General features: G+C 53.2%; 1 protein-coding gene across 1 annotated transcript in view; it reads left to right on the forward strand.

Annotated features, from left to right (window-relative positions):
• The first annotated feature begins 377 nt into the window (after positions 1–377).
• Sorcs3 (sortilin related VPS10 domain containing receptor 3) overlaps positions 378–21,960 on the forward strand; it is a 621,809-nt gene continuing 600,226 nt past the window's right edge. Inside the window, exon 1 of the mRNA XM_004631515.1 lies at positions 378–968. Coding sequence (XP_004631572.1) covers positions 378–968 — 591 coding nt within the window. The remainder of the gene's footprint in view (positions 969–21,960) is intronic.

Consider the following 21,960-nt stretch of genomic DNA (forward strand, 5'->3'; position numbering starts at 1 on the left):
AAAAGAGGATTTTCTCCTTACCTTCAAACACTGCTTTTGAAAAAATTTCTGGAAGAGCTCAGTGGGAGAGATTTGGTGAGATCTCTTTCACCACCACCACCACCACCACCACTACCACCACCACCACCACCACCGGAGGAATAATTGTAAATTTTCCCTGGGTTGTGGAGTCCGGGCGGGAAGAGCGCGGGCGAGGTCCTGTGGGCGCGCCAGCCGGCCGTAGTCCCTCATCGCGCCCCGCGCCCGGCTCCCCGCTCCTGGCGTCCAGCTCCCGCCCCGCTCGCTCGCCCGCCGGTGCGCGCACACCCCCCGCGCCGGACCCGCACCTCGCCGGGTGCCACACACTCGGCAGCCCGAGCCGCGATCGCCGCAGCGGGATGGAGGTGGCGCGTGTGGAGCGCCTCGCGGGCTGGACGGGGGCGCCCCTCGCCCGGACCGGGCTCTTGCTTCTGTCGACGTGGGTCCTCGCAGGCGCCGAGATCACTTGGGGCGCGACAGGCAGTCCGGGGCACCCCGGGTCTTTGGTTTCGCGGCGGCCGGCTCTTCCTCCTCTCTCGCAGCGGGCAGTGGCAAACCCGGGGCCAGAGGAGCCTGCGAACGCGCGGAAAGCCGCCGCGCCGGAGCGCCTGCCGAGCGGCGAGGTGCGGGCTGAAGCCGGGAGGACGTCGCCTCCAGGCGCGCCGTGGGTCCAGGGCGTCCTGGCACCTGGCAAGCTGGGCGGCGCGAGAAGGAGTCGCCGGGCGCAGCCCCCCAGCGCTCTGGAGCGCGGAGACACCCGGGCCACTGCAACAGCTGAGGGCTCCAAAGGAAGCCGTCCTCCGGCCCAGGGTCCTCGGGAGGAGGTGCGCGCGACAAGGACAGGGGGCCCAGCCGCCGAGGAGCTCCGCCTGCCCAGCACCTCCTTTGCGCTGACCGGGGACTCGGCCCACAACCAGGCCATGGTGCACTGGTTCGGGCACAACAGCAGCGTGAGTACCCTCGGCCGGGCGCCGACTCCAGGGGAAGAGGGGGAGAGCGAGGGAACCAGACCCACTTGCTCTAGGTTGAGACGCAGAGCGGGAGCAGCTAGACTTTTAGTGGGGAAGATTTATCCATTTCCCCCATTCCCCCAACAGGTTAGCAGAGTTTGCCATTAGGAGTGTGTGTGTGTGTGTGTGTGTGTGTGTACCCATACCCGTGATTGTGTTCACTCGAGACCATAGAACTGGGGCTGTCCAGGAGGGGAGAAAGCCTGAGTCCAGAGATGGAGGGAGGAGGCACCCTCGGCCACGTACTCTTGGCTCGCACAGTCGGTTTTCATGTTCTGGGGTGCCTGAATTCCTGGGCCACTACTCCCGTTGATGTGGAAAAACAGCCGCTGGACAGATGGATGCAGACCTGCCACTGCCGGGGCTCCCTTCCCATGCCACCCCGCACCCTCACGCCAGATGAGACCATTTGGACCTCTACCAGCCGGGGCGGTAGCCTTTCGCCCTGGGCTCATGGTCTGCCGTCACGCAAAGCCAGGCAGCTGCTCTAGAAAGCTGTAAGAGAGGTACTGGGAAAGTTTAAAGCGTGAAGCGCCCTCAGTTTTTTCTCTCCGCACCGCTCGTTCCCAGGCATTCATGACCACTCCTCGGTTTCCCCGCTTCCACAGTCGCGTCCAGCGGCATGCCTCGCGCCAGAGTGGAGTTGGTCCTTCTGCCGGATGCACATTTCTCCACCTCTCTGCTCCCCTCCTCTGTCCCCTGCACGAGGCCGCACCGAGAGGTGGCGCCGCTGAGCCCACTCCAGGGGTTGGGGTGCTCGGACCGGACACCTGAGTCTCGCCTGCCAGGGCTGGGGCAGCAGCGGAGACCAGCAGCGCGCGCTCCAGGGCTATCTTCACCTGCCACTGTGCCGCGCTGGGCAGCCCAATCAAGAAAAGGCTGGGGACGCGCTCCCACGCTTACCCCTCCCCAGCCCGCCCCTCTGCACGACCCTTCTTAAGGCAGCCTTGCACATGTTTCCCTCCTTCCTGGCTCTGGCTGGGCGGAGCAGGGCTCCAGGCAGGGAGCGAGAGATATGGAGGAAGCGGCTCTGCAAAGCCGTTTGGTGGGAACGCAGCGCGCAGGCTGTAGTTCTCCTCAGGAGCTGCGTTTGAGAGGGTTTTCTTGGGATGTGTCCACCTTGTTTGAAGGGACCCTGAGGCTTACCGGGTGCGTGGTGAATCTCACAAGCACAGCAGTGGAACCGGTGCGGATCCCGGGTTCTTGGAGACACAACACAGTTTGCGCAGCCCAGTCGGTGTCAGAACTGGGGCTCAGGGGGTGGGCAGCGAGCACCCTGGGGCAGCTCCTGGGTCTTCAGGGGCTTTCCTTGAAGACCCTCACAGCCTTGGACTGGAGAGCCGTATAGTGGGGGCGAGTGACTGGACTTCAGTTCCCTAGAGGGTGTGTGTGTGTGTGTGTGTGTGTGTGTGTTCTCTGACAATGAGTCTTGTGACTCTCCATTTTACCTTGATAATTAGGAATTGGCATACTCACTTTTTTAGCCAAGAGGAGGATGGATTTGATGTGAGGGTGGAAGTCCGAGGAGTGGAAGGAGAGGACAAGAGAAGGGAAAGGAGCGCTCTTCACATGTCTGTGGCTTTGTTATTGCTACATTTGGACAAGGCAAATTCAGTGGTCGGAGTAGTTTTCTTAGGTCTCTGCCTTTGTCATTCTTGAGTGTTGACAAAGCCCCTTGAGATAGGACTTCAGAGAGAAGATAATTCCTGCAAGCGGTAGTTCAGGGCAAACGGCTGTCCCTGGCCCCTGCCCATCTGCAGGGCAGGTCAGCAGCAGCACAAGTGGGGGCGGTGTGGCCCTGCTTGGGGGTGGGGGCATGGCCTTTGGTGGGCCTAGGCCTGAGGGCCAGGCAGCAGCCCTGAAGTCTGAGCCATTTGTGAATACCTCCAGGCCTCTGCCCCAGCCAGGGCAGGGCTTTCCTGGGTGCGGCCGACCCCTGCAGGTAGGGAGGGACTGCTTCCTGACCTCTGCCCACTTCTTGACTCTCTCCTTAGCTGGCCATGCTAGGGAGAGAGGCGCCCTCGGCTGTCAGGTCTGGGCTGCCCTCTCAGGAAGTGGGAAGCTGACTGTGTGAGCCGGGCGAAGCAGTCCCTGAGGGGAGGTGGGAGCAGCCTCAGCGGGGTTCCCTATTGGGGTCTGGACTGCAGGATGGACAGATGAGGAGAGGCTCATTGATAGTGAAGGTCCTTTCACCATTATCTTGAAGTGGAGGCCAATGTCACAAAGCAGAGGACACTGGCCTGTCACTGGGCCTTCTGACTTGGAAAGAAGCTTCTCGATGTTCTTCTGAAGTGTTAACACATCCCTCTCAGGAAGCCCCCGTCTCCAGGTTTAGCACAGTTGGCCTTTGTTGTCTTGGTGAACTTCAGCCCCAGAGGTCCCTTTCTTCAGGGACAGTTTTTAGTCACCCACATAAATGGGAATGGAGAGGTTATAGCTCAGGGTGTGGGCCTAGGAGAAGGGTCTTCACCCCATCGCCCTTGACTGAAGGCCTGAGGGGGCAAGAAGCAGTGCAGGCAAAGCTGGGCAGATGCTTGCTTGGTCCTGGGGCCAGAGTGGGAAGGCAGGGAGGCCCAGGAGAAGGCGCCCTGCAAGCAGACAGAGGCAGAGGGAAGCAGGAGTGACCCTGCTGTCACTTTCAGCCTCTGCTCTGGAGGTGGATCCGCCCTGGTCATTTCATGGCCTTTGTCTCTAGCTGGGATGTCCTGATGGATGGGTTAGAGAGTCACTCTGGGGAGAGCCCAGGCCCCAGGCTCCTTGGGCAACAGGAAAGGCATACTGCTCCGTCCTTCCAATGGAGGAGAAGCCTCCTTCCTTGCTCAGGGAGTTGGCTGGCCAGTCGCTCTTGAGGGTACAGCGTGGCAGAGGCTCAGCCCACTCCTTCATGACCTTCTCCTGGGTAATTGTTCGAGGGACCCCCATTCCTGCGCTGAGGGGCAGGGCTGCACTCTCCCCCAGCTTCTGCCCCGCTTTCCTTCAGCAGCTCTTCCAGACCCTGTTTTGCAGGCTGCTATCTTGAGGGTGTCTGCCAGGGAAGAGGGACTGTCGGGTAGCTTTCAGTTAAGGTGCCCACGGCGCATCTTGGTGGGCGCCCAGGAAGATGCAGGTCCTGTCTGGTTCTTGCAATGTCTCTTCCTGGCGTGGGGAGGAGGCGGAGCGTGCAGCTTCTGCAGGCAGGGTGTCTGCCCTTAACTGATGCAGCTGGGCTGTGTTCTAAAATATTTACCCCTAATGTGTGAAATAGTGACAGATTTGATCAGATTAATTGTATTTCCTTCACTAAAGCATCTAATTGTGGCTCCCAGCAGATTTTTCAAACAGCTTTTGGCTGCGTTGCCTTGTGTTCCTTGTCCCCGCTCCTTGTCCCTCATTACAATGTCCTAATGCATTTTGCCTTCTTGGAGGCTTAATGGAGAAGCCTGCCACAAAAGACACTCTTTAGGGGTTTGCCAAAAATAATCTGTTTAATTAATATTACAAGGAGAACCATCTCAGTTGAGATGTAGCTGGGAAGTGCCTTGGGACAGGATAGCACTAATTGTTCCTGGTCACCTTCTGTAGAGGTGCGGTGGGGCGGAGCGGGAGCAGAGGAGGGCTGGACCGGCTGAGTGCCTGCTCTGCCTTTCCTCTGGCGCCTGAGCTAGTCTCCCATTTGCTCCTCCTGTCTGCAGCAATGTCCAAGGTGAGCAGAAGTTGCAAACTCTTTAATTAGAAGGCTTGATTTAATGAAAACAGAAATGTGGTGGTTAGAACTTGTGTGGTTAGGGAGGGGGCAGGCTGGGACATGGCTTCTCCAGTTGTGTTGGTTGAAGGGAGGGGGTGAGTAGCTGCGGTGGAAGGGGGGCTTCTGAGGTTGTTTTCCTAGGGAAACTATGGGGCTGAATGGTCTGGGGGCCCTGATTCATCCCTGAAGAAACAGCAGTTCCACAGAGCCAGGTGTGGGGGTTAGAAGATCTCCCTGAGGCTGGGGGTTTACCCAAACCCATGGGCAGGTGGGCAACTCACCTGGCGCCTGTGGCTTGAACTGAGGGTGGACTGCCTGCTTTCTCCTTCCTCCAGCCTTCTGCCTGCTCGAGACACGTACCTTATGGGAGGAAAATGTCAAGGACGAGACCGCAGCACGTTTGTGAAAGGCCTCGCGGAGGCAGAGGTGGGATAGCACGTGTGGTGCTTTGTGGGCGACTGTCGAGTGACAGCGGGCTCCTGGGGCGAGGGATTTGCTCACCATGTTTATTGCCCTGATGTGGGGTGACGGGGAGAGGGGGCTGGATGACTCTGTGGACAGAGGGTGCACCTGAAGGAACTTGGCCTCCCCCACATAGGTACTTAATGTTTGGGTAAGCGGGTAAATGAATGATAGTCCCAAGGTTCACGGCACACAGCTGTGAAGGAATTTGACATCTCTGCCTGGGACATAGGTGGTTTCCTGACTCGCTAGCTCTGGTTATCAGGAGCGTTTCACTTTGTGTATCTTCCTTTAGCTTGAGGACCTCTGGCTTCTTGAATGCAGGCAGTTCTCTGGCATGGCATTCAAGGCCCTCCCTGTGTGTGTGTGTTCTGGATCTACTTCTCCGGCTTTGGATGGGAGCGCTGTGTCCTGTACTGCAGCAGACCAGCCTCACCATGGCCCCAAGCCCCGCTGCACTCTGAGCCTCTGTTCTTGAGTTCTCCTGCTCTTGGGGCTTGCTTCTTCCTCTGTGATGATGTGCATGGGAGTCAAGGCTCGGTTTGGTGGCTCTGCGAAGCTTGCCCTGCAAATGTTTATTTCTCTTTTGCCAGTCGTCTGTGGAATTTACAGGCTGCACCACACATTTGATCATTTTAATCTAATACTTGCTTACTTTAATCTTGTGTTGCTTAGTGCTCTCAGGGTGTGAGATGAAATAACTGTTTCCGCCGACTGTGGGCTCTGGCCCTCTTACGCGGGCCCTTTTCCCTAAGACAGGCAGGGTTGCTTAGTGGCGTGCAGTCTGTGTGCCTGGGAGCTATTTCACGTGTACATTTGAGCAAAGGGTTTGGAGAGATCTTCATTACTTGGAAAGAGGATGGCACTTGGGACTGCGCGCTGGTGCTGGCTTCTTCCCGTGTGTTTCAGGCCCTGGATAGCAGCTCACAGGTGCTGTCCGGCTGTGTGCTGAGCACCCCGTGTCTGTGACTTTGCCGCTGCTCTGCGGACGGTGGCATGAGGGAGGGGAGGCAGCGACAGCACTTGCCTGCAGGTCCTTCTGATGTGCTTTGGAAGGGAGGAGGCTCTTCTGTACAGTTAAGTGGCGCACGACAATAAGACAGATGTCACAGGTGGATGTGTGGCTAATTGCCAAGTGATCCTTTGAGGTTGTGAGCTCAGAGGGGGCAGTGTCACATGCGAGACACTGCAGGCGTCTTAGGCTCGCAGGGTGTCAGGGCTAGAATTGTCTTCACCAGCTCACTCAGTGGAGATGCGGGCTGTGTGGCTCCGACAGCCACAGGCCCCCGGAGCTGGACTCAGCTGTTCTTTTCTCTAGAGGAGCCCAGGACTGTTTGTACATCTCTGTGTCCTTTATCCTTTAGGTTAATAACATTTTCCCCCATGATATATGCTTTCACTCCTGTGAACCAGGGTGCTGCCCATTTGATAGGTAGGGTAGACTGAGGCTTTGGACTGGTATATATGATACCAGGCTTAGGACTAGAGCTCACCCTCCCATTTCATGGTTGCGTCCCGCAGCCACACTGTGACAGCTGTGGACAACAAACGGCAAGCGCCCTGATGCCGGGCGAGCTGGGTCTTACTCTACACCGTTGCTGGAGGATGCTGTCAGTCCCCCAGCTCTGGGTTCCTGAGTGGACCAAGCCCACTTACATCACCGAAAGCATTTGGCTTGTTTGTTTTGCTTGTGTAGCTTGGGTTTCATTATTGACGGAAATGCCGTTCCCTAGTGTACCCTAATAAGTGTGCTGTACTGCATTTGGAAAAAAGTAATGGAGTCTGAGAACTTCAGGGTGACACAAGCAGTCCGTACTGGGGAGCAGAGCAAGCCTGGCCTTCCTGGCCGGGGTAGGAGCACCCAGCCATGGCGGCCGTTCAGAAGCGGTGACTCTCCCAGTTGGGGACCCGTTGGTGGGCATTCCCTGGAGAAAACCGAGTTTAAGGGAAAAAGAAAGGTAATCAAGAATTCTACCAGACTGTGAATTATGGGATTATATAGCATGGGTATGTGTGGCTTATGTGGCATGTGGAGTACGTGAACTCACGCCATCCTGTCTAGGTTTAATGAGAACAAATAGGCTGGGCCTATAACATAAAGGCACAGACTGAATAGGACAGTGGACTCTGGAGGCAGAGTTCCAGGCCTGCCCTGCTTCTGAGTAGCAGTGGGACACTGGGAAGGTTGTCTGTTGCCCCCTGCTTTCTGTCCCTTCAGCTGTAAGAGGGGCTGATGAAAACGATGGCAAGCTTACCCCAGCACCTCAGCCATCGGGAGCAGTAAAGGAGATTGCCCATGGCGCTTGAAGTATGTGACTGCCCCATACACAGCGAAGCCACAAGACGCTTTCTGGCTGGTTTTGCTGTGGTTTTTGCATCTGGTGGAGGCTCTCTGTCCATTTTCAGATGGGAAACTGAAGTAGAAAGAGGCGGTCCTTGTCGAAAGTTCCACAGGGAGCTGAAGGTGACACCTTCCTGAAACCCAGGCTTCAGTAAGTTGCCTTTCTGTCACTTCTTGAAATCCCTGTCCTCTGCCGGCCCGAGTCTCAGTGGTGTCCGACTCTCACATGATCCTGAGACAGACAGTGAAAGAGATCAACAAGTGAACAGATGGCTTCTTGAAGCTCAGAACCAGAATTTGTAGTGGAAAATGGTTATAATCAGGTCAGTTAGCATCGAGTTAAAATTCGCCTCATTCATAGGGAGTAATTTGAACACTTTTCTCAGGACTTCCGTTGCATGGAGGGTTAAGGGATCTGGTGAAGTCAAAGAGTAGCTTCTCCTGGCTTGGGCACCAGTGATTACTCCACAGCTAACCCTGGGAGGCCTTTGGAGAAAGTGAGTGAGGTGGGTCGCGTGAGGGGCGCCTGGGGGCGGCCGGCCAGGAGTGCCCGCAGCGCCGGGATGGCTGCGTCCAAGGTGCTCAGTGGGCCTCAGCGCTCCATTCCGTCCTCCTGATCCCCAGCTCTGTCTTTGTACCTGGTGTGGAGTGGGAGTACACGTGGCGGGCTCACCGCAGAAGCTGCGCAGCCTTCTTCTCGGAGGCACGGTATTGGCCACGTACACTGATTATCGTGTGGAGATCTACACCCGTCTGGTTACCTGCTTTTTATTCCCCTGTTGCCTTTACCCTACACAAGCAGAGATCCTTTACACAGACACTAGAGGGAGTGTTGCCCTGGGAAAGAAGTGAAAGTAAACAGGATGAAACAGAGAAAACCTGTTCTATCAGGAACAGCAGAGGAGGGAGGAGGAGGAGCAAGCTGTGACTGCGCTGTGTGAGGGTCTGTTTGCCGATTCCTAGGTGAATAACTAACTGGCATTAGGGCAGTCCAGTCCTGAGTGTTCATCATTCAGTGGCTTTTTTTTTTTAAAGAGGAAATGATGTTTTGTACAACTGTGGGCTGTTCAGCCCACTAACGACAGAACCTAGAAGCCACGGGTGGACTCAGCTAGGCGTGGCACTCGGGCTTGCCTCATCCGTCTTTTCTGCATTTCCTTCCTTACCTTCTCTCATGCGCTGTGTGCGGTGGTTGGTCAGTAGAAGCTTGTTGTGTTGAAGGGAATAAGTACTTTCTTAGATACCAGTACTGCCTAGGTGAAGAATGAGTGCTTCGGGGCTGACGGGGTGCCTGGCCTGCTCCCAGGTGCTCCTAGACCTAAACCAAGTCTGTTTCCCTGGCTGTCGGGGTCTGATTCTGCATCCCACGTGGCCCTTTGATTCCGTCTTCCCCAATGTCTCTCTGGCCTCTGTAGGGAGGTGGGCAGTTTCTCATTCAGATGGCTGTGGTCACACTGAGGATGACACTGCTTCATAAGAGGTGAACTGTTTCTTTTTAAACTCTTCCCTCAGTGGGACAAGGAGAGCAGTGATAGAGTAGAATGTATTTGTCTGGAGTAGAAGAACAGCTCGCGCTGCCCTATGTGGGTGTGATCACGCCCAGGGGGATGGAGAGGACTCCTCTGCAGTTAAAGGTTGGAGGCCGCAAGACTGGTAAACCACCTTGTTTTCAGCGTGATGGTGGAAGAGAAAGAGATCCTTCGAGGCCATAGAATTTCTCATCTTATGTGTTGCTTTGAGTACTGTTCATGTGGGAAAGCAAAGATTTTATTTTTTGGCGGAACCAGGGATTGAACTCAGGCCCTTGTGCTTGCCAGGGAAACGCTTATTCCACTGAGCCATCTCCCCGGCCCAAAAGCAAAGATTTTTTTGGAAGATTTCTCAAAACTCTGAAATGCCTTTTCTGTTAGGAGATGTCCTCAAACAAGTGTGACCCCGAGCTGGTCTCTGCACCTCGGTTTTACAGGCTGCAAAATGGGAGTATCACTAGATTTGTAAGGTCGTGCATCTTGGAGAGGCCGCCCACGGGTCCAGCACAGCCAGCAGTTCATTGGTTAGGAGTGTTCATCCATTGTCCACTGTGGCGGGTGGCAGGGAAGGGGAACGTCTTCTTTTGAGGCAGATCCTTTGGTGCCCTGGCCATGTCTCGGCCCTTTCTGTTACTCTACAGGCCTGCCTGCCTTCTAATTACCAGTAACAACATTTGCCAGACGGCTTTCTGTGGTCATTAACTTTGATGACAAGGGCACGGGATGGGAGTTGTAGGGAGTGAGTGTCGGTCAGAGGGCAAGGAGAAGCCACTTAGCAATGACAGATGGACACTGGTGGGCCAGCATTTAGCCCTCCTGCCATCTCGCTGGCTTTCCATATTCCCCGTCAGAGGCCCGCGTGGGGTTAAGCCCCACCTGCGCACCGAGGTATCTTGCTGGCCTTTTTCTCTGACTCTCATGCCTAGTTCACTTGGCCCTTTCCCTTCAGTGTTTCCTGGGTTGATCACCTCCCAGATAAATTAATTAAACTTAAGTTTGTAGGTTTTGTAGTATGTTCCAGGGCTCCGGGAAGGACCTCAACTGATATAGGTTAGTTATTTCCAGCTGCGTTTGTTTGGCTTTGCCAGAGAAATTGAGCCAGGAGCATGTAGGTGCGGACTGTGCGGGGGCTCAGCCTGCACAGGAGGGTGGGAAGTCAGGACCCTGCAGCTGGCAAGGGGAGCCCCGGGAAGCCAGCGGTGTAGGCTTAGTCTTAGTCCACAGGCCTCAGGAGCCGCAGGGAGACAGTCATGTGGCTTCTAGACCACATGCGACTTCGGAGGCCGGAGAAGACCCATCCCAGCTGGCGGACTGGTTGGCAGGGAGAAGAAATCCTTCCCTGTGCAGCCATTTATTCTGTCCAGACTCGCCCACGTACTCATTCTACTGATGTCGATGCCAGCCTTATCCAGACCCTCACAGACAGACAGGGACAGGGCAGTGTCCAGCTGAATATCTGGGTGCCCTGTGGCCCATAGGGCGCTGTCCTTCGCACCACCTAAGGACTTTGTCTCATGATCTTTGAAGATTCTGTTCTGAGCCTTGCAGTGGTCACACCAGAGTGGAGAGGGAGGGCCGTGGAATCCTGACTCTGATCCTGAGGCGGCCCTCCATTGCACTGGCACCTTCTAGAAGGGAGAGGCATAGCTGGGTTGTACTGAATAGTGCAGGCATAGTGCTGGGGCTTCCAGAGAGGACCGCTCAGCTCCCAGGGCTGAGGAGCTCCCTGGCCACAGAGCGTGGGCTTGCTCTTCGCCATACCCACAGAGGCCCTAGCATTTGGACCTGCGCGTGTGGCCAGGTGATCTTTTGCCCGAGTAGAGTGACTTTTTCCCCTCACTTCCCTCACATTTCACTGGATACTTGGCCTGGAGCAGCTGGACTCAGCCTTGGTATCTTCTGGTCTAAGATCACATCAGTGGAGGTAACTTGATATGCTGGGAAGAACGTTGTCTTTGGGATTGGCAGTCCCTGGACATGGCTTCCTGTCTTCAGGCCGTCACTCGCTTCTCAGGTGTGAGCAAATGGAGACCCTTCCAGGTGTAGAGCCTATCTGTGGGTAAGACTTGTGTGTCTGTGACTTTTTGTGGGTTCATTATTAGTAAGGAGAGAGTCTGGAACTATGAGTAAGCAATTAGAAAATACTTATCAAACATAAATACGCTTGGCCTTTCCTAAGTGGATGTAGCCATTCATTCTTCTGCTCAGTTGCTTGTTTGCTGAGTGTAGTGCTGGTTATTGGAATCATCTGGATTTGGTTTCCTTATCCACAATCCAGAAGCTGTACAGACTCAGCAGGTCCATCTCACCACAAACTGGATGTGGTGCTGGGGTGAGCCTTTACAGCCAGGTGGCGCGAGGGCGGTCCTGTTGCTCCTTCTGTGTCACAGAGAAGTGAGGAGTTGCTGCACATGGAAGCATTTTGAAAGGAGCAGGTGATGGTAACTCCAGGTGTCACCTAACCTTTTCTGTGCTCCTTAGGGAGCAGGTAGCCCCTCAGCTGCAGTTTTGGAGCCGTGTATGCCACCTACTTTCTTCTGCTGTCTCTCAGTACAAATAGCACCTCCGCTAGTACGTGTACCATTGTGCTAAAGCCCCACGATTCTTGGGCCAGAGAGATGGCTCAGTAGAATAAGTGCTTACCAGGCAAGCACAAGGGCCTGAGTTCAATCCCTGGTACCACAAAGAAAAAGAAAAGTTAAAACCCCATGATTCTTGGCCATGGTTTACAATTAATTTTAAGTCACATCTGATACAATAAAATTCCCAGATGGGACTGTAATGTGATGTTTAGAAAATTTGTTCCAGAACTTGATCAGTATTGATTATGTTGCCTGGTTCCTTATGGATAATCCGGAGTGTTTGGGGAGCTCTGAGAGTATTCCTGGTCATGAAACATGTGTGAGAAGCACTGGGATGCACCCAGGAACCCCCAAAATTTTGACGTTATGTGTGGGAAAGTTATTTGGACAGATATGACAGAGAACAGTGTGAGAAAGCATAAGATATGTGCTAATTTAAACATATTTAAGAAACAAGCTAAATATAGTTAAAATCATGACGAAAGGAAAGCAATAAAAATGTTATGATCTGCAACAAATCTAGTGGCATGACTGGAAATAGATGGCATTCTCCGGCATGACACCTATGTCACCAGACAAGATGTTTTCTGACCTCTGAGGTCAGATAGATTATCCTGTGCTCTGCTAGTGGCTCAGAAGGCTACTGTGTCAGTTTGTGCGTAACTTCCTTGTAGAGATTTTTATGTTACAGAGTGTTTCTACTGACTTTTTCTTACAGATAGGGGAAGCATCTAATTTTTCACCACACCACCGGGATGCCTTGGCTGTCTGGGAGGATATTCTAAGTTATGTTAAGCTCTTCTTTCTGGTTCTGTTTGCTTGCCTTTCCGTGATTCCCATTTATTTCATGGATTTCATTCTCCTTTTCGGGCTACTAGTCATTTTTATATGGAAGGTCCTCAAATTGTCTTTTTAACACAGACTGTACAGGAATGTACTCATTGAAGTCAATGACAGGATAGATTTCTTACTGACCTAATAGATTTCTTTTAATTTATGGTCACCAAGTACTTAAGAGATGCACTAACTATTGTGTCATGTCAGAAATTTTGTTGTTCTCTCCCGACAGTTTGGTGGCTTATCTAGACATAGAAGTGGAAGGTTAAGTACTTCCCTTGGATCGGTGAGACTACTTGCTGGTTTTGCCTCATTTGCTATTTTAAAATTATATATGTCTGCTTTCCCACTTAGGGATGGATGATGGTGAGAAAAGGAGGTATCTGGCGGGGGGAACCTGTCACTTTGTTCAAATTAGTCATGTGTACCTCTTTAAGGAAACCTGGTGTATTAAAACTAGATTTGCACAAAATCTGAAGTAGGATGCAGGAGGCTAAACACTACATGGAGCAATTTGCGCTTGACGTTTATCCAGATAGCTTTAGTGCAAAATATAAAAAGTTGTCTTGGCTAACTTTTATTTTAAAACTACATTCACGTGCAGTATGTGTAGACAGCCCCGTGTGTGCCAGGGACTGCAGGGTGTCAAGGCTGCAATGGTGTGCAGCCCTCTGAGGAGAGGCAGATGAGCCCCCAAAGATAGCACAAGGGACTTAAGTTAGGGAAGTCAGAGAGCTGCAGTCGACACGTCAGCGATGCACAGGATCAGGTGAGGAGGGGTTCACAGAGAGTTCTGGGTTGTTGTGATTTCAATTTTTTAATCTTTTATTTATTTATAAATGTATTTATTTAGTTTTTGGTGCAGGGTCTCACTATGTAGCTCAGACTCAGAGTGATCCTCTTGTCTCAGCCTCCTCCGTGCTGGGATCACAGTTGTGCACAACCATGGTGGCCAGCGTGGTACCGAGGATCAAATCCAGTCCTTGTGCTTGCCAGGCAGGCACTTAGACCTCCGAGCTATCTCCCAGGCCTCCTGGGTTGTTGTGATTTTAATCTCAAATATCCCCTGAAACTCTTTGTGCTTGGAAGGTGGCTGGATCATGGGGCACTACCCCCTGGGTGACTCAGCCTTTGGTGAGCTCATTAGGTGAACATGCTGTTAGGGTGGGCCTGGCTGGAGCGAGTCGGAGTGTGACCTGGAGCAGCTGCTGTGTCCCGTCTCCTGCCTCCTCCCTCTGCTTGCTGGCATCCTGGTGGTGGGCAGTGTTCCCCAGCTGTGACCTGAGGACCCCGGGTGGGTAGAGATCACTTGGAGAGGAGCCTGAGGGGCTGCTTTTCAGCCAGAGTGGGGAGAGACCAAGCCAGAACTCCTGGCTTTTGTTTAGAGTATCAGGGTAGGAGAGCAAAGTAGAAGAGCCTGGAGGGCCCGGAGCTGTCTGAAGCCTCGGCATTGGGGGGGGGGGGAGGGGGAAGGACCGTGGCCAGTCATGACTCTCTGCGCTTGGTCTCACCTTGTCGGTCCCTTCGGCTGTCACACAGCCCGTGCACTGTCCCCATCGCTCAGCCACTCGCCCCTCACACAGCCTGTCTCTCTAGCCCCAGAGGTCAGTTCCTTATTTTCCACAGAGCCTGCATGCTTCTTGCCTGCAGTCTCAGTATTCGTGTGCTTTTACCCCATGACTTAAGCATTCCGTCTGCACAGAGCCCATCGTCATCGTGCAGTTCAGTTATTTCATTCAGCTGTTCAGTTCTGACCAAGTTCCCCCCACTCGGCTAGACCGTTTCTGCTGCGCAGCCAGCCACCCAGGTCCTGAGCTCTCTGGAATCAGGAGCCAAAGTAAAGCAGACTTCTCCTCCATCAGCTGCAGGTGCTGGGTGTTTGTCATAGCTACAGGGGAGTGACCAGTGCATGGGCGTTAGGAGGAAGGAGCAGGGCACTGGGAAGGCAGAGAGGATGGGATGGGATGGCGGGAGCAGAAAGCTGGGGGCTGCAGGGAGGGCAGCAGGCAGGCAGCCTGGACAGCAGCAGGTGGGACGCTGTGGGTCCAGGTAAGCAAGTTCGTTCTTATCCTGCCAGCTAAGGGGTAAGCTGTGGAAAGGTTTAAGTTTAACGTAGGGTAGTTATACAATGAAGTTGACATTAAATGAATCTCAGTGGCCACCCTGTGGGTTTTAGGGACAAAAAAAATGAGGCCGGGAGACCAGATTGTTACTGAAGCTCAGAAGGATAATGGCTTGGCTGATAGCAGTTGGAGTGGGTAGGCAGAAGCCCACTGAAACATATGGCAGGTGCCCCCGGTCGAGCCGTGGCTCTGACTCTTTGCTCCTCCTACAACTTCCCTTGTATTGCTTGGATCTCTTCCCCCTTTCTGAACGTGAAGGGTTCTTTCCCATCTCTTCACGTTGGCTTTGGAAGTAACCTGTCAGTTCTAAGTGACACCATGTCAATTCTTGGCTTCGTTATTTGATATGACAGGTTGTGTGCTTCTGTCTGGTGTCTTATACCTCTGCACTGTCTCGAAGACCACGTTTGGGCAGGCCTCTTGGTCTCCAAGGATGGCAGGAGACCCTGAGTACCCAGACACTCCCATCCCAGGCAGCCCTGCAGCACAGTCGCCCAGCTGAGCCCTGCCTGGTCTGTCAGGTCCAGCTCCGCCCTTACCTTTGTGAGAACCATGATGCTTGTGAAAGAATAAGTGATTGAGTGTGGATTATACATTCCATATCTTTTTGCAGCAAAAGCTAACTGAGATAACAGAACGTGAGCGGTGGGATGCAGCACGTGGTGGGAACATGCTGTGTAAAGTGACATACCTGAGTTTCCGGGGTGTTAGCAGTCTATGCGCACGCTAGGCTTGCTTATCTGTGGCTTTTGGCAGTAGTGTGGTGTTCATCTGTTTACAGGTTGTGGCTTTCTTTTCTAGAGCTGAATGAGGTGGGTCAGATTTATAGAATTAATCTTCCCCTGCATTTCCCTTTTCTTCCCCAGCAGCCTGATCAGATTCCAGCACTGCATTTGAGCTGAGTGGGCCTTGAGCTTCATAACAGGGACCTTCAAGCCCCAGTTCTCAGGGTTTTCATGTGCAAGCTGAAGTCCGTTTTGACCCTGAGAAGCCAGAATTTCATTTGAAAGGGCAAGAAATACAGGTTTAAGGATTTTCTTGGTCTTGACTGATTATTTAAAATATATTAGCTGTGTTAAAATATTTAGCTTTTAAGCAACAAATTTAATATAGGGAATTGTGTTTTATTTATTAATGGCAGTTGCAGGGAGATTGGTAGGAGTTGTGCTAAAGTGCACTGTTGTGATTTTGCAAAGTATAGTAATTACTGTAATATTTTGCTGAATTATTAATATCTGCTGTGCCTGTAGGAGCACAAGCTTCTGCAGTCGAGTTCATTTCAAGATTGCCTTTTCCCCATTCAGGTTTTGTTGTGTGGTGTTTCCTTTCTTGTGCACTTACGAATGTTTTAAGAAGTGGAGTGGAGGGGCAGAGTTGATCATACTGTACAGAGCAGCCTCGTCTCTGCACGCAAGTGAGTGGACGGGCAGCAGAGAAGGGCGCTCTCTCCTGGCCGAGCCCCTCGCCTCAGCCGCGTCAGGGGCTGTGACAGCTTGAGGGCTTCTGGAGAAGTCACGTCTGGTGAGCTCATCGGGGCTCCATCCAGGAGGTGCAGAGAGAGTGCAGTGGCGTGTTTACGACGGTGCGTGTGTGGTCATGTGTGTGCACGCAGGCGTGTGCTTGCGTTTCCAAGTTCAGTGGACTTTCTTATAAATACGGCTGGCTCCCGTCTGTGAGGTCACGGCCCCGCTAGCCTTTCTGAAGTGTTTCCACAGTTATGTGACTGAACGAGGCTGCTCTGGGGATGATGATGACGATGCAGGTATCTGGGAGCCGGGGCTGCACGGCCGGCGCTGTGGCAGGACTGCGGACCTGTGTGCAGGGCTGCGCTCGCCGTGCCGCCCTGGAAATCAGCGCCAGCTTCCAGGCCCCCACCTGCCCCTGCTGCGCATGGCCTGAGTTAGCCGACGTCTGACACTCAGCGTTCCCCATCTGTGCAGTAGTTCCCTGGATCAAAAGGAAATCCTACACTGGGGAGGGGATCGTAAGCTATAAGTGAGCAGGGGCATTAAGGGAATGTCACTGTCACTAAAGTTATGAAAGCTGTTCATATTGTGGTATTATTTTGTGCGGAGATAGGGAGGACTTTGTGCTTGCTCTGTGTGGTGTGTGTGTGTGTGTGTGGTCAGAGGCATCGCTGTCATTTGGGTGAGCACTGTGTACTCTGAGGTCCTTTCGAAATGTAGATCTCCCAAGATGCTGTTTTAGGTCGTGAATACGCACACTGCCCCGTCACATCATTTTCCTGATAAGGAGAGCGGCCTAGAGAGCTGAGCAGGCCTCAGTCCATCCAGCAGCCGGCTGAGGAGCCCACATTGGTGTCCAGCACTGTTCTGCAGCACCCTGTGGTCCACTGAGGTTTCAGCGTGCTCCAGAGGTTTGCCTGCCAGAAGGTGACCCTGTGGGGGCCAAATGCACCCGAAGGTTGTCGGGAGACACGGAAGGTCCCCCGAGGTGGACGAGCAGTGCTTGCTCTGCCCCTGACTGGCAAGCTGCTCTTCTGTGAGACCCCTTCCTCCTCTATTGCACTGGCATTGCAGTCTCCATTTGGTTAGACTGTTGTGACCATTTTGTGAGTTTTCTTTTAAAATTTTTATGTATTTGGTATAGGATCTTGCTACATCCTGCTTCAGCCTCCCCAGTGGTGGGATTACAGGCGTGCGCCACCACACCTGGTCTTGGGGCAGGGCTGGCATGGCGTACGGTTACCAGGGATCAAGCCCAAGTCCTTGCACCTTTCTAGGCAGGTGCTTAGACGACTGAGCTATCTCTGCGGCCCCGTTTTGTGAGTTTAAAGTGTTGGTAAGATGCCTGCCATGTGGGAGAAGATACTCTAAAATAGGTTCGTGTTCTTAGACTGGATCAAAAGAGGTCCTGAAGGTTAGTCTGGTCTCCCTGCTGGTGGGTCTACCTCCAGTGCGCCCCTCTTCTCGTCTCCTTGTAAGGGGAAGAGAAAGCTGCGCCTCCCAGCACCGCCACAGCCCCTCACCCAGCGGGGCGCAGGGTCTCCTCAGTGCAGCATTTCTGCTGAGAACCACACACGACTGGAGGAACCAGCCAAGGTTCCTCCGTGGCCCAGACATCATTTGTGTCTGTTGGGAACCTTCAAATGCCTCTTTCCTAGTTATTCTGAGATGTGTAATGCAAACTGCAGCCAGTCCTGGGCACGGTGCGGCACTTGCACCTGCTCCTCCTGTCAGCTGTACTCGGGCACCATTAGCCCCTCATCTCTCGCTTTTCTCAGGCTGTGGTAAGCGCTGCTGGGCTCTTGGCGAGTCTGCGTCAGCCTCTGTATGTGGGTGAGGAGCTGTGCTATTTGTCTTTCTTTGCCTGGCTTATTCCACTTAAGATAATGTGCTTTTGTTCCCTCTACGTTATTGCAGGCGGATGGCAGGATTTATTCTTTTCATGGCCAAATGATGTGGCACTTTGTGTAGACCAGTGTCTTGGCTCATGCGTGTGCTGATGGGCGGGTAGGCTGGTGCGACACCTTGAGGACTGTGAGTAACGCTTCGTGAACGCAGAGTGCAGGTATGTCTTTGATATACTAACTTCATTTCATGTATGTATACGTACGTGTATATTAGTAGAATTGTGGGCTCATATAGCATTCTATTTTTAGTTTTTTTGAGGAAACTATATATAATTTTTCATAATAACTACTTGCAAAATACTTATCTGGCAACTGAGTCATAAGGAACTCAGCTCAGTTGCAGAAATTTAGGTAATCTTAATTTGAAATGGGTAAAAGATCTGAATGAATCTATATTTCTCAAAAGGAGACAAGTAGGGGCCGGGGAGATGGCTCAGTAGAGTAAGCGTTAGCCTGGCAAGCACAGGGTCCTGAGTTCAATCCCTGGTACTGCAAAAAAAAAAAAAAAAAAAAAAAAAAAAAAAAGAACTATCATGGGAAAAAAATGATCCAAATCATACTCCTTTTAGGAAGGTTTTTATAAAATAGATAAAAAAAAATAAAATCCTGAAGAGGAGATGGGATAAGGGACTGATCCAGCCGCTCTCTAACCAGAAGTGGGGTGGCACGTGGGTTGGGGTGAGCATGGCCAAGAATGGCGGTGCCTCCCAACATGGGGCAGGAGGAGCCCCTGCCTCTGTGGCGTGCGGCTGCTGTCTTGGGGTTCCCCTTGGTAAGTCCCTGCGGTGGCGGCCTGAAAGAGGCCGAACTGAGATGCACGCTGCGTCTAACGGTCTGTGCTGATCCCTTGTGCGCGGTGGCCTCTCTTGTTTCCTGGGCACTCACAGCCCGAAGAGGGTGGCTGGCTGTGTGCTCATGTGGGGTAGCAGCGGGGCCCACGAGAGCTGGATGCAAGGGAGCGTGTGTGGCCCCGTCCGGGCCTTCACTCTGCCCTCTGCCAGCACCCGCTGCTTCCCTCGCCTGCCCTACCTTAGGACATAGTCAGATATCTTGTCTTTTATCGCTTCAATTCTTTTGCTCTGAGGCCTTCACATTTTAAATTTGACCTTGTAATGGTGAGTGAAAGTTTTCACCGTTCTTGGGGATAAGTTGTGAAGCTGTTTAGGGGACGCCACTGGAATCATTTTAAGGGTACAATTCAGTGGTACCAACAATGTGGACATTATTGTACAACTGTCCTACCGTCTGACCCTGAACTCGGCCTCTGTCTAAACAGAAGCTCTTGGCCGCTTAAGCAGCGATTCTCTGTTGGTGCTCTTGCAACCGTCTGGTTCTTTGCTTCAATGTCAGAGCAAGGGCGGGGCCTTCTCACTCTCCTGTCTTTGGCTGTTTCCTGTCCTGTCTGTGTTTTTCTGTTCTAGCGGAAGTTGGGATGAAAAGAGTCTACGGGGAGCTGGGACCTGGACCAAGCCCGCCCCGTGGTTGAGCTATTCCCAGTGCTCGCTGTTGCCGCTGACCTTAAAAGTAGCACGTGAGGGCCTGTGAGGCGGGTTCGGGCCGTGTCATGCTGCGGGGAGTCGCGTCTAAACTGATGAGCACACAGCTCTCATTGTGCTTCCATGCTGGGAACCGAGAGCAGTTCAGGCCTGATCTTGGGCTTCTGGGAACTTGAACTCTTAAGCCCGTGTCTCTCGTGAGGACACGAATGCACACCCACGCTGGAAGCTGAAGTGGTGCCTTGGGACGGGAGCTCACGTTTGCGGAGGGCCCGCCATGGGCCGGGTCGGTCTTGGTACTGATGCTGTGTCTTCTCATTTTCCCGTGCAGAAGCTCTAGATGTGCTTTTTTTAAAAAAATATATTTAGTACAGGATCTACAGGGTCGCACAACACAGATTGCAGTTATAGTGATCCTGTTTTTCAGCTTCCAAGAACTGGGATTATGGGTGTGTGCCACTCATTCAGTGTCTCAGTGTGCCCCAGGGGCGGGGCTGGCACAGCAGGCCAGGGATCGAACCCTGGCCCTTGCATCTGCCCAAGCAGGCGCTTTAATCTGCTGAGCTATCTGGCTGACCCTTCATGAAGAAGCTTTAGGAACTGGGGTTTCGCTCCAGAAAGGTAGTCTTACAATAGTGGACAGCATTTAATGAGCATGCATCGTGTGCTCTGAGCTGTAGCCCTGGCACCCAGGATCTCATTTGTCTTCACAGCAACATGGTGAGGCTTCTGCTGTCACCAGGCTCCCTGTGAACATGAGCGAGGAAGGAAGTGTGGGGGATTCAGCCGCCAGCCCAGGTCTGGCAGCAGCACCGCAGGTCCCACAGGGCCCTCCTGGCCCTAGCGCCCTGTACTGCTGAGCCCAGAGCCCAGTGCTCCACCTTTGACCAAGATTTTGCAAGTGCTGGCCCTCTCCCGGCACACCCTACTGTTCTCTGGAAGCCTTTGCTGCTTGCTCTGTACAGGAGCTCTGGTTTTTCTAAGCAAGGCTGGAGATGAGGTGGAGTACTCTCTCTCTCTCTCTCTCTCTCTCTCTCTCTCTCTCTCTCTCTCACTGGATGACACAGAGGTGAGATGGGGCAGAGCACAGAGGCATGGTGCAAGGTACTGGCAAGCTCACACTTTATTTTTGTAGGCAGTGAGGGGGCTTTTGTCCTTTTGAGCAAGGGAGCAATTAGTGGTGGTTCTGCCCCTCTCAGAACACCACCAGACTCATCCTCCCTGCTTCTCAGAAGGCAGAGCTGAGAGGTGCAGCAGCTTCCCTGGAGGTGTCCAGCGAAGCACAGCAGGCGGCGCACACAGAAGCCCCTCTCTCCTGCCCCGGCAGCTGCGGGCCGCCCTGCGTGCCCTCAGCCTGCTCCCGATCGCATGGCACCTCTCCTGCTCTGCGCTCTCCTCGGAGCCGCGCAGTAGCCAGCTTTCCATCATTAGAGCAGCCAGTGGGGTTCTGCTGTGATTAAAAGAAGCCAACAGGGGAGGCAGAGCAGAGCAAGGGGAAATGCAGCCACTAATAAAACCTCTTATTTCCCACACAAACTCCATAACAGCTGCCGTGGCTCTGCTTTTGTGGGAAGCTGCTGCTTCACAGGCAGCAGAGAGAAACCCTGCAGGATGGCAGGAGAAAGCAGGCTGTGAAGTTACGCTTAGCATGCCGGAGTGGGGCTTACTTCCATTCCCGTCCTCTCTTCCTCACAGAGCAAAACTGTGAAATACTAAGAATTGAAAGAGACCATAAGCTCTCTGACAGCAGCTTCTCACCGCAGCGCTCCCTCTGCCGCCCTCTCCTGTGTACCTCAGATGCGTCAGTTCATGGCTTCCGTCTTCGCTGGAGCCTCAGATTTGCTGGACCAAAGCTGAGGGAGGGCTCCAAGGACACATTCATGAGCAAAAAGACTGGCTGCCCAAGCCTGTTGTCACTTGATGGCAATGACTCCGGAAATGTCTAATTAATTCATTTTGTCCAATTAGCCCCTTGCTCTCCAAAATGCTTTTTCTTGGTTGCTGAGCAACTAGGATAGACGTTTAGCACATGCTTGCCACCGGAGCACGAGTGAGCAGTTTTCTCCCCACTGGTGCATCTGGGCTTCTGAGGTGCACGGAGGAAGAGCACCTCCTCAGGCCCTAGCCCACTCACGTTCCTTCCCTAGGCCTCTCTGAACAGGCTTGTGCCTTTGTGCATTTCCAAAGGTAACTTTTCTGCCAAGTGTTTGTCTTGGGCAAGGACAGTGACAATATACTGGTATGAGGAAGAGAGGCATTTGCAAAACAATGGAGATTAGCCTCCTCAGGCAGGTCCTAGGAAGAGCTTCACTGGCTTGGGGGCCTGGCCTAGGGTGGGCCAAAAGGTGTCTGGAAAGAGGGGGCTGCCCTCTCAGTGCCAGGTGGTATGCTTAGGTGTAGCTTGCCAGGCAGGGATTCTGGTGTGTCACTGCCTGGGATGCCATGTGAGCGGTCCACAGGAGAGG

This window comes from Octodon degus, unplaced genomic scaffold, assembly GCF_000260255.1.
Source record: "Octodon degus isolate 3935 unplaced genomic scaffold, OctDeg1.0 scaffold00042, whole genome shotgun sequence".
Taxonomy (NCBI): Eukaryota; Metazoa; Chordata; class Mammalia; order Rodentia; family Octodontidae; genus Octodon; species Octodon degus.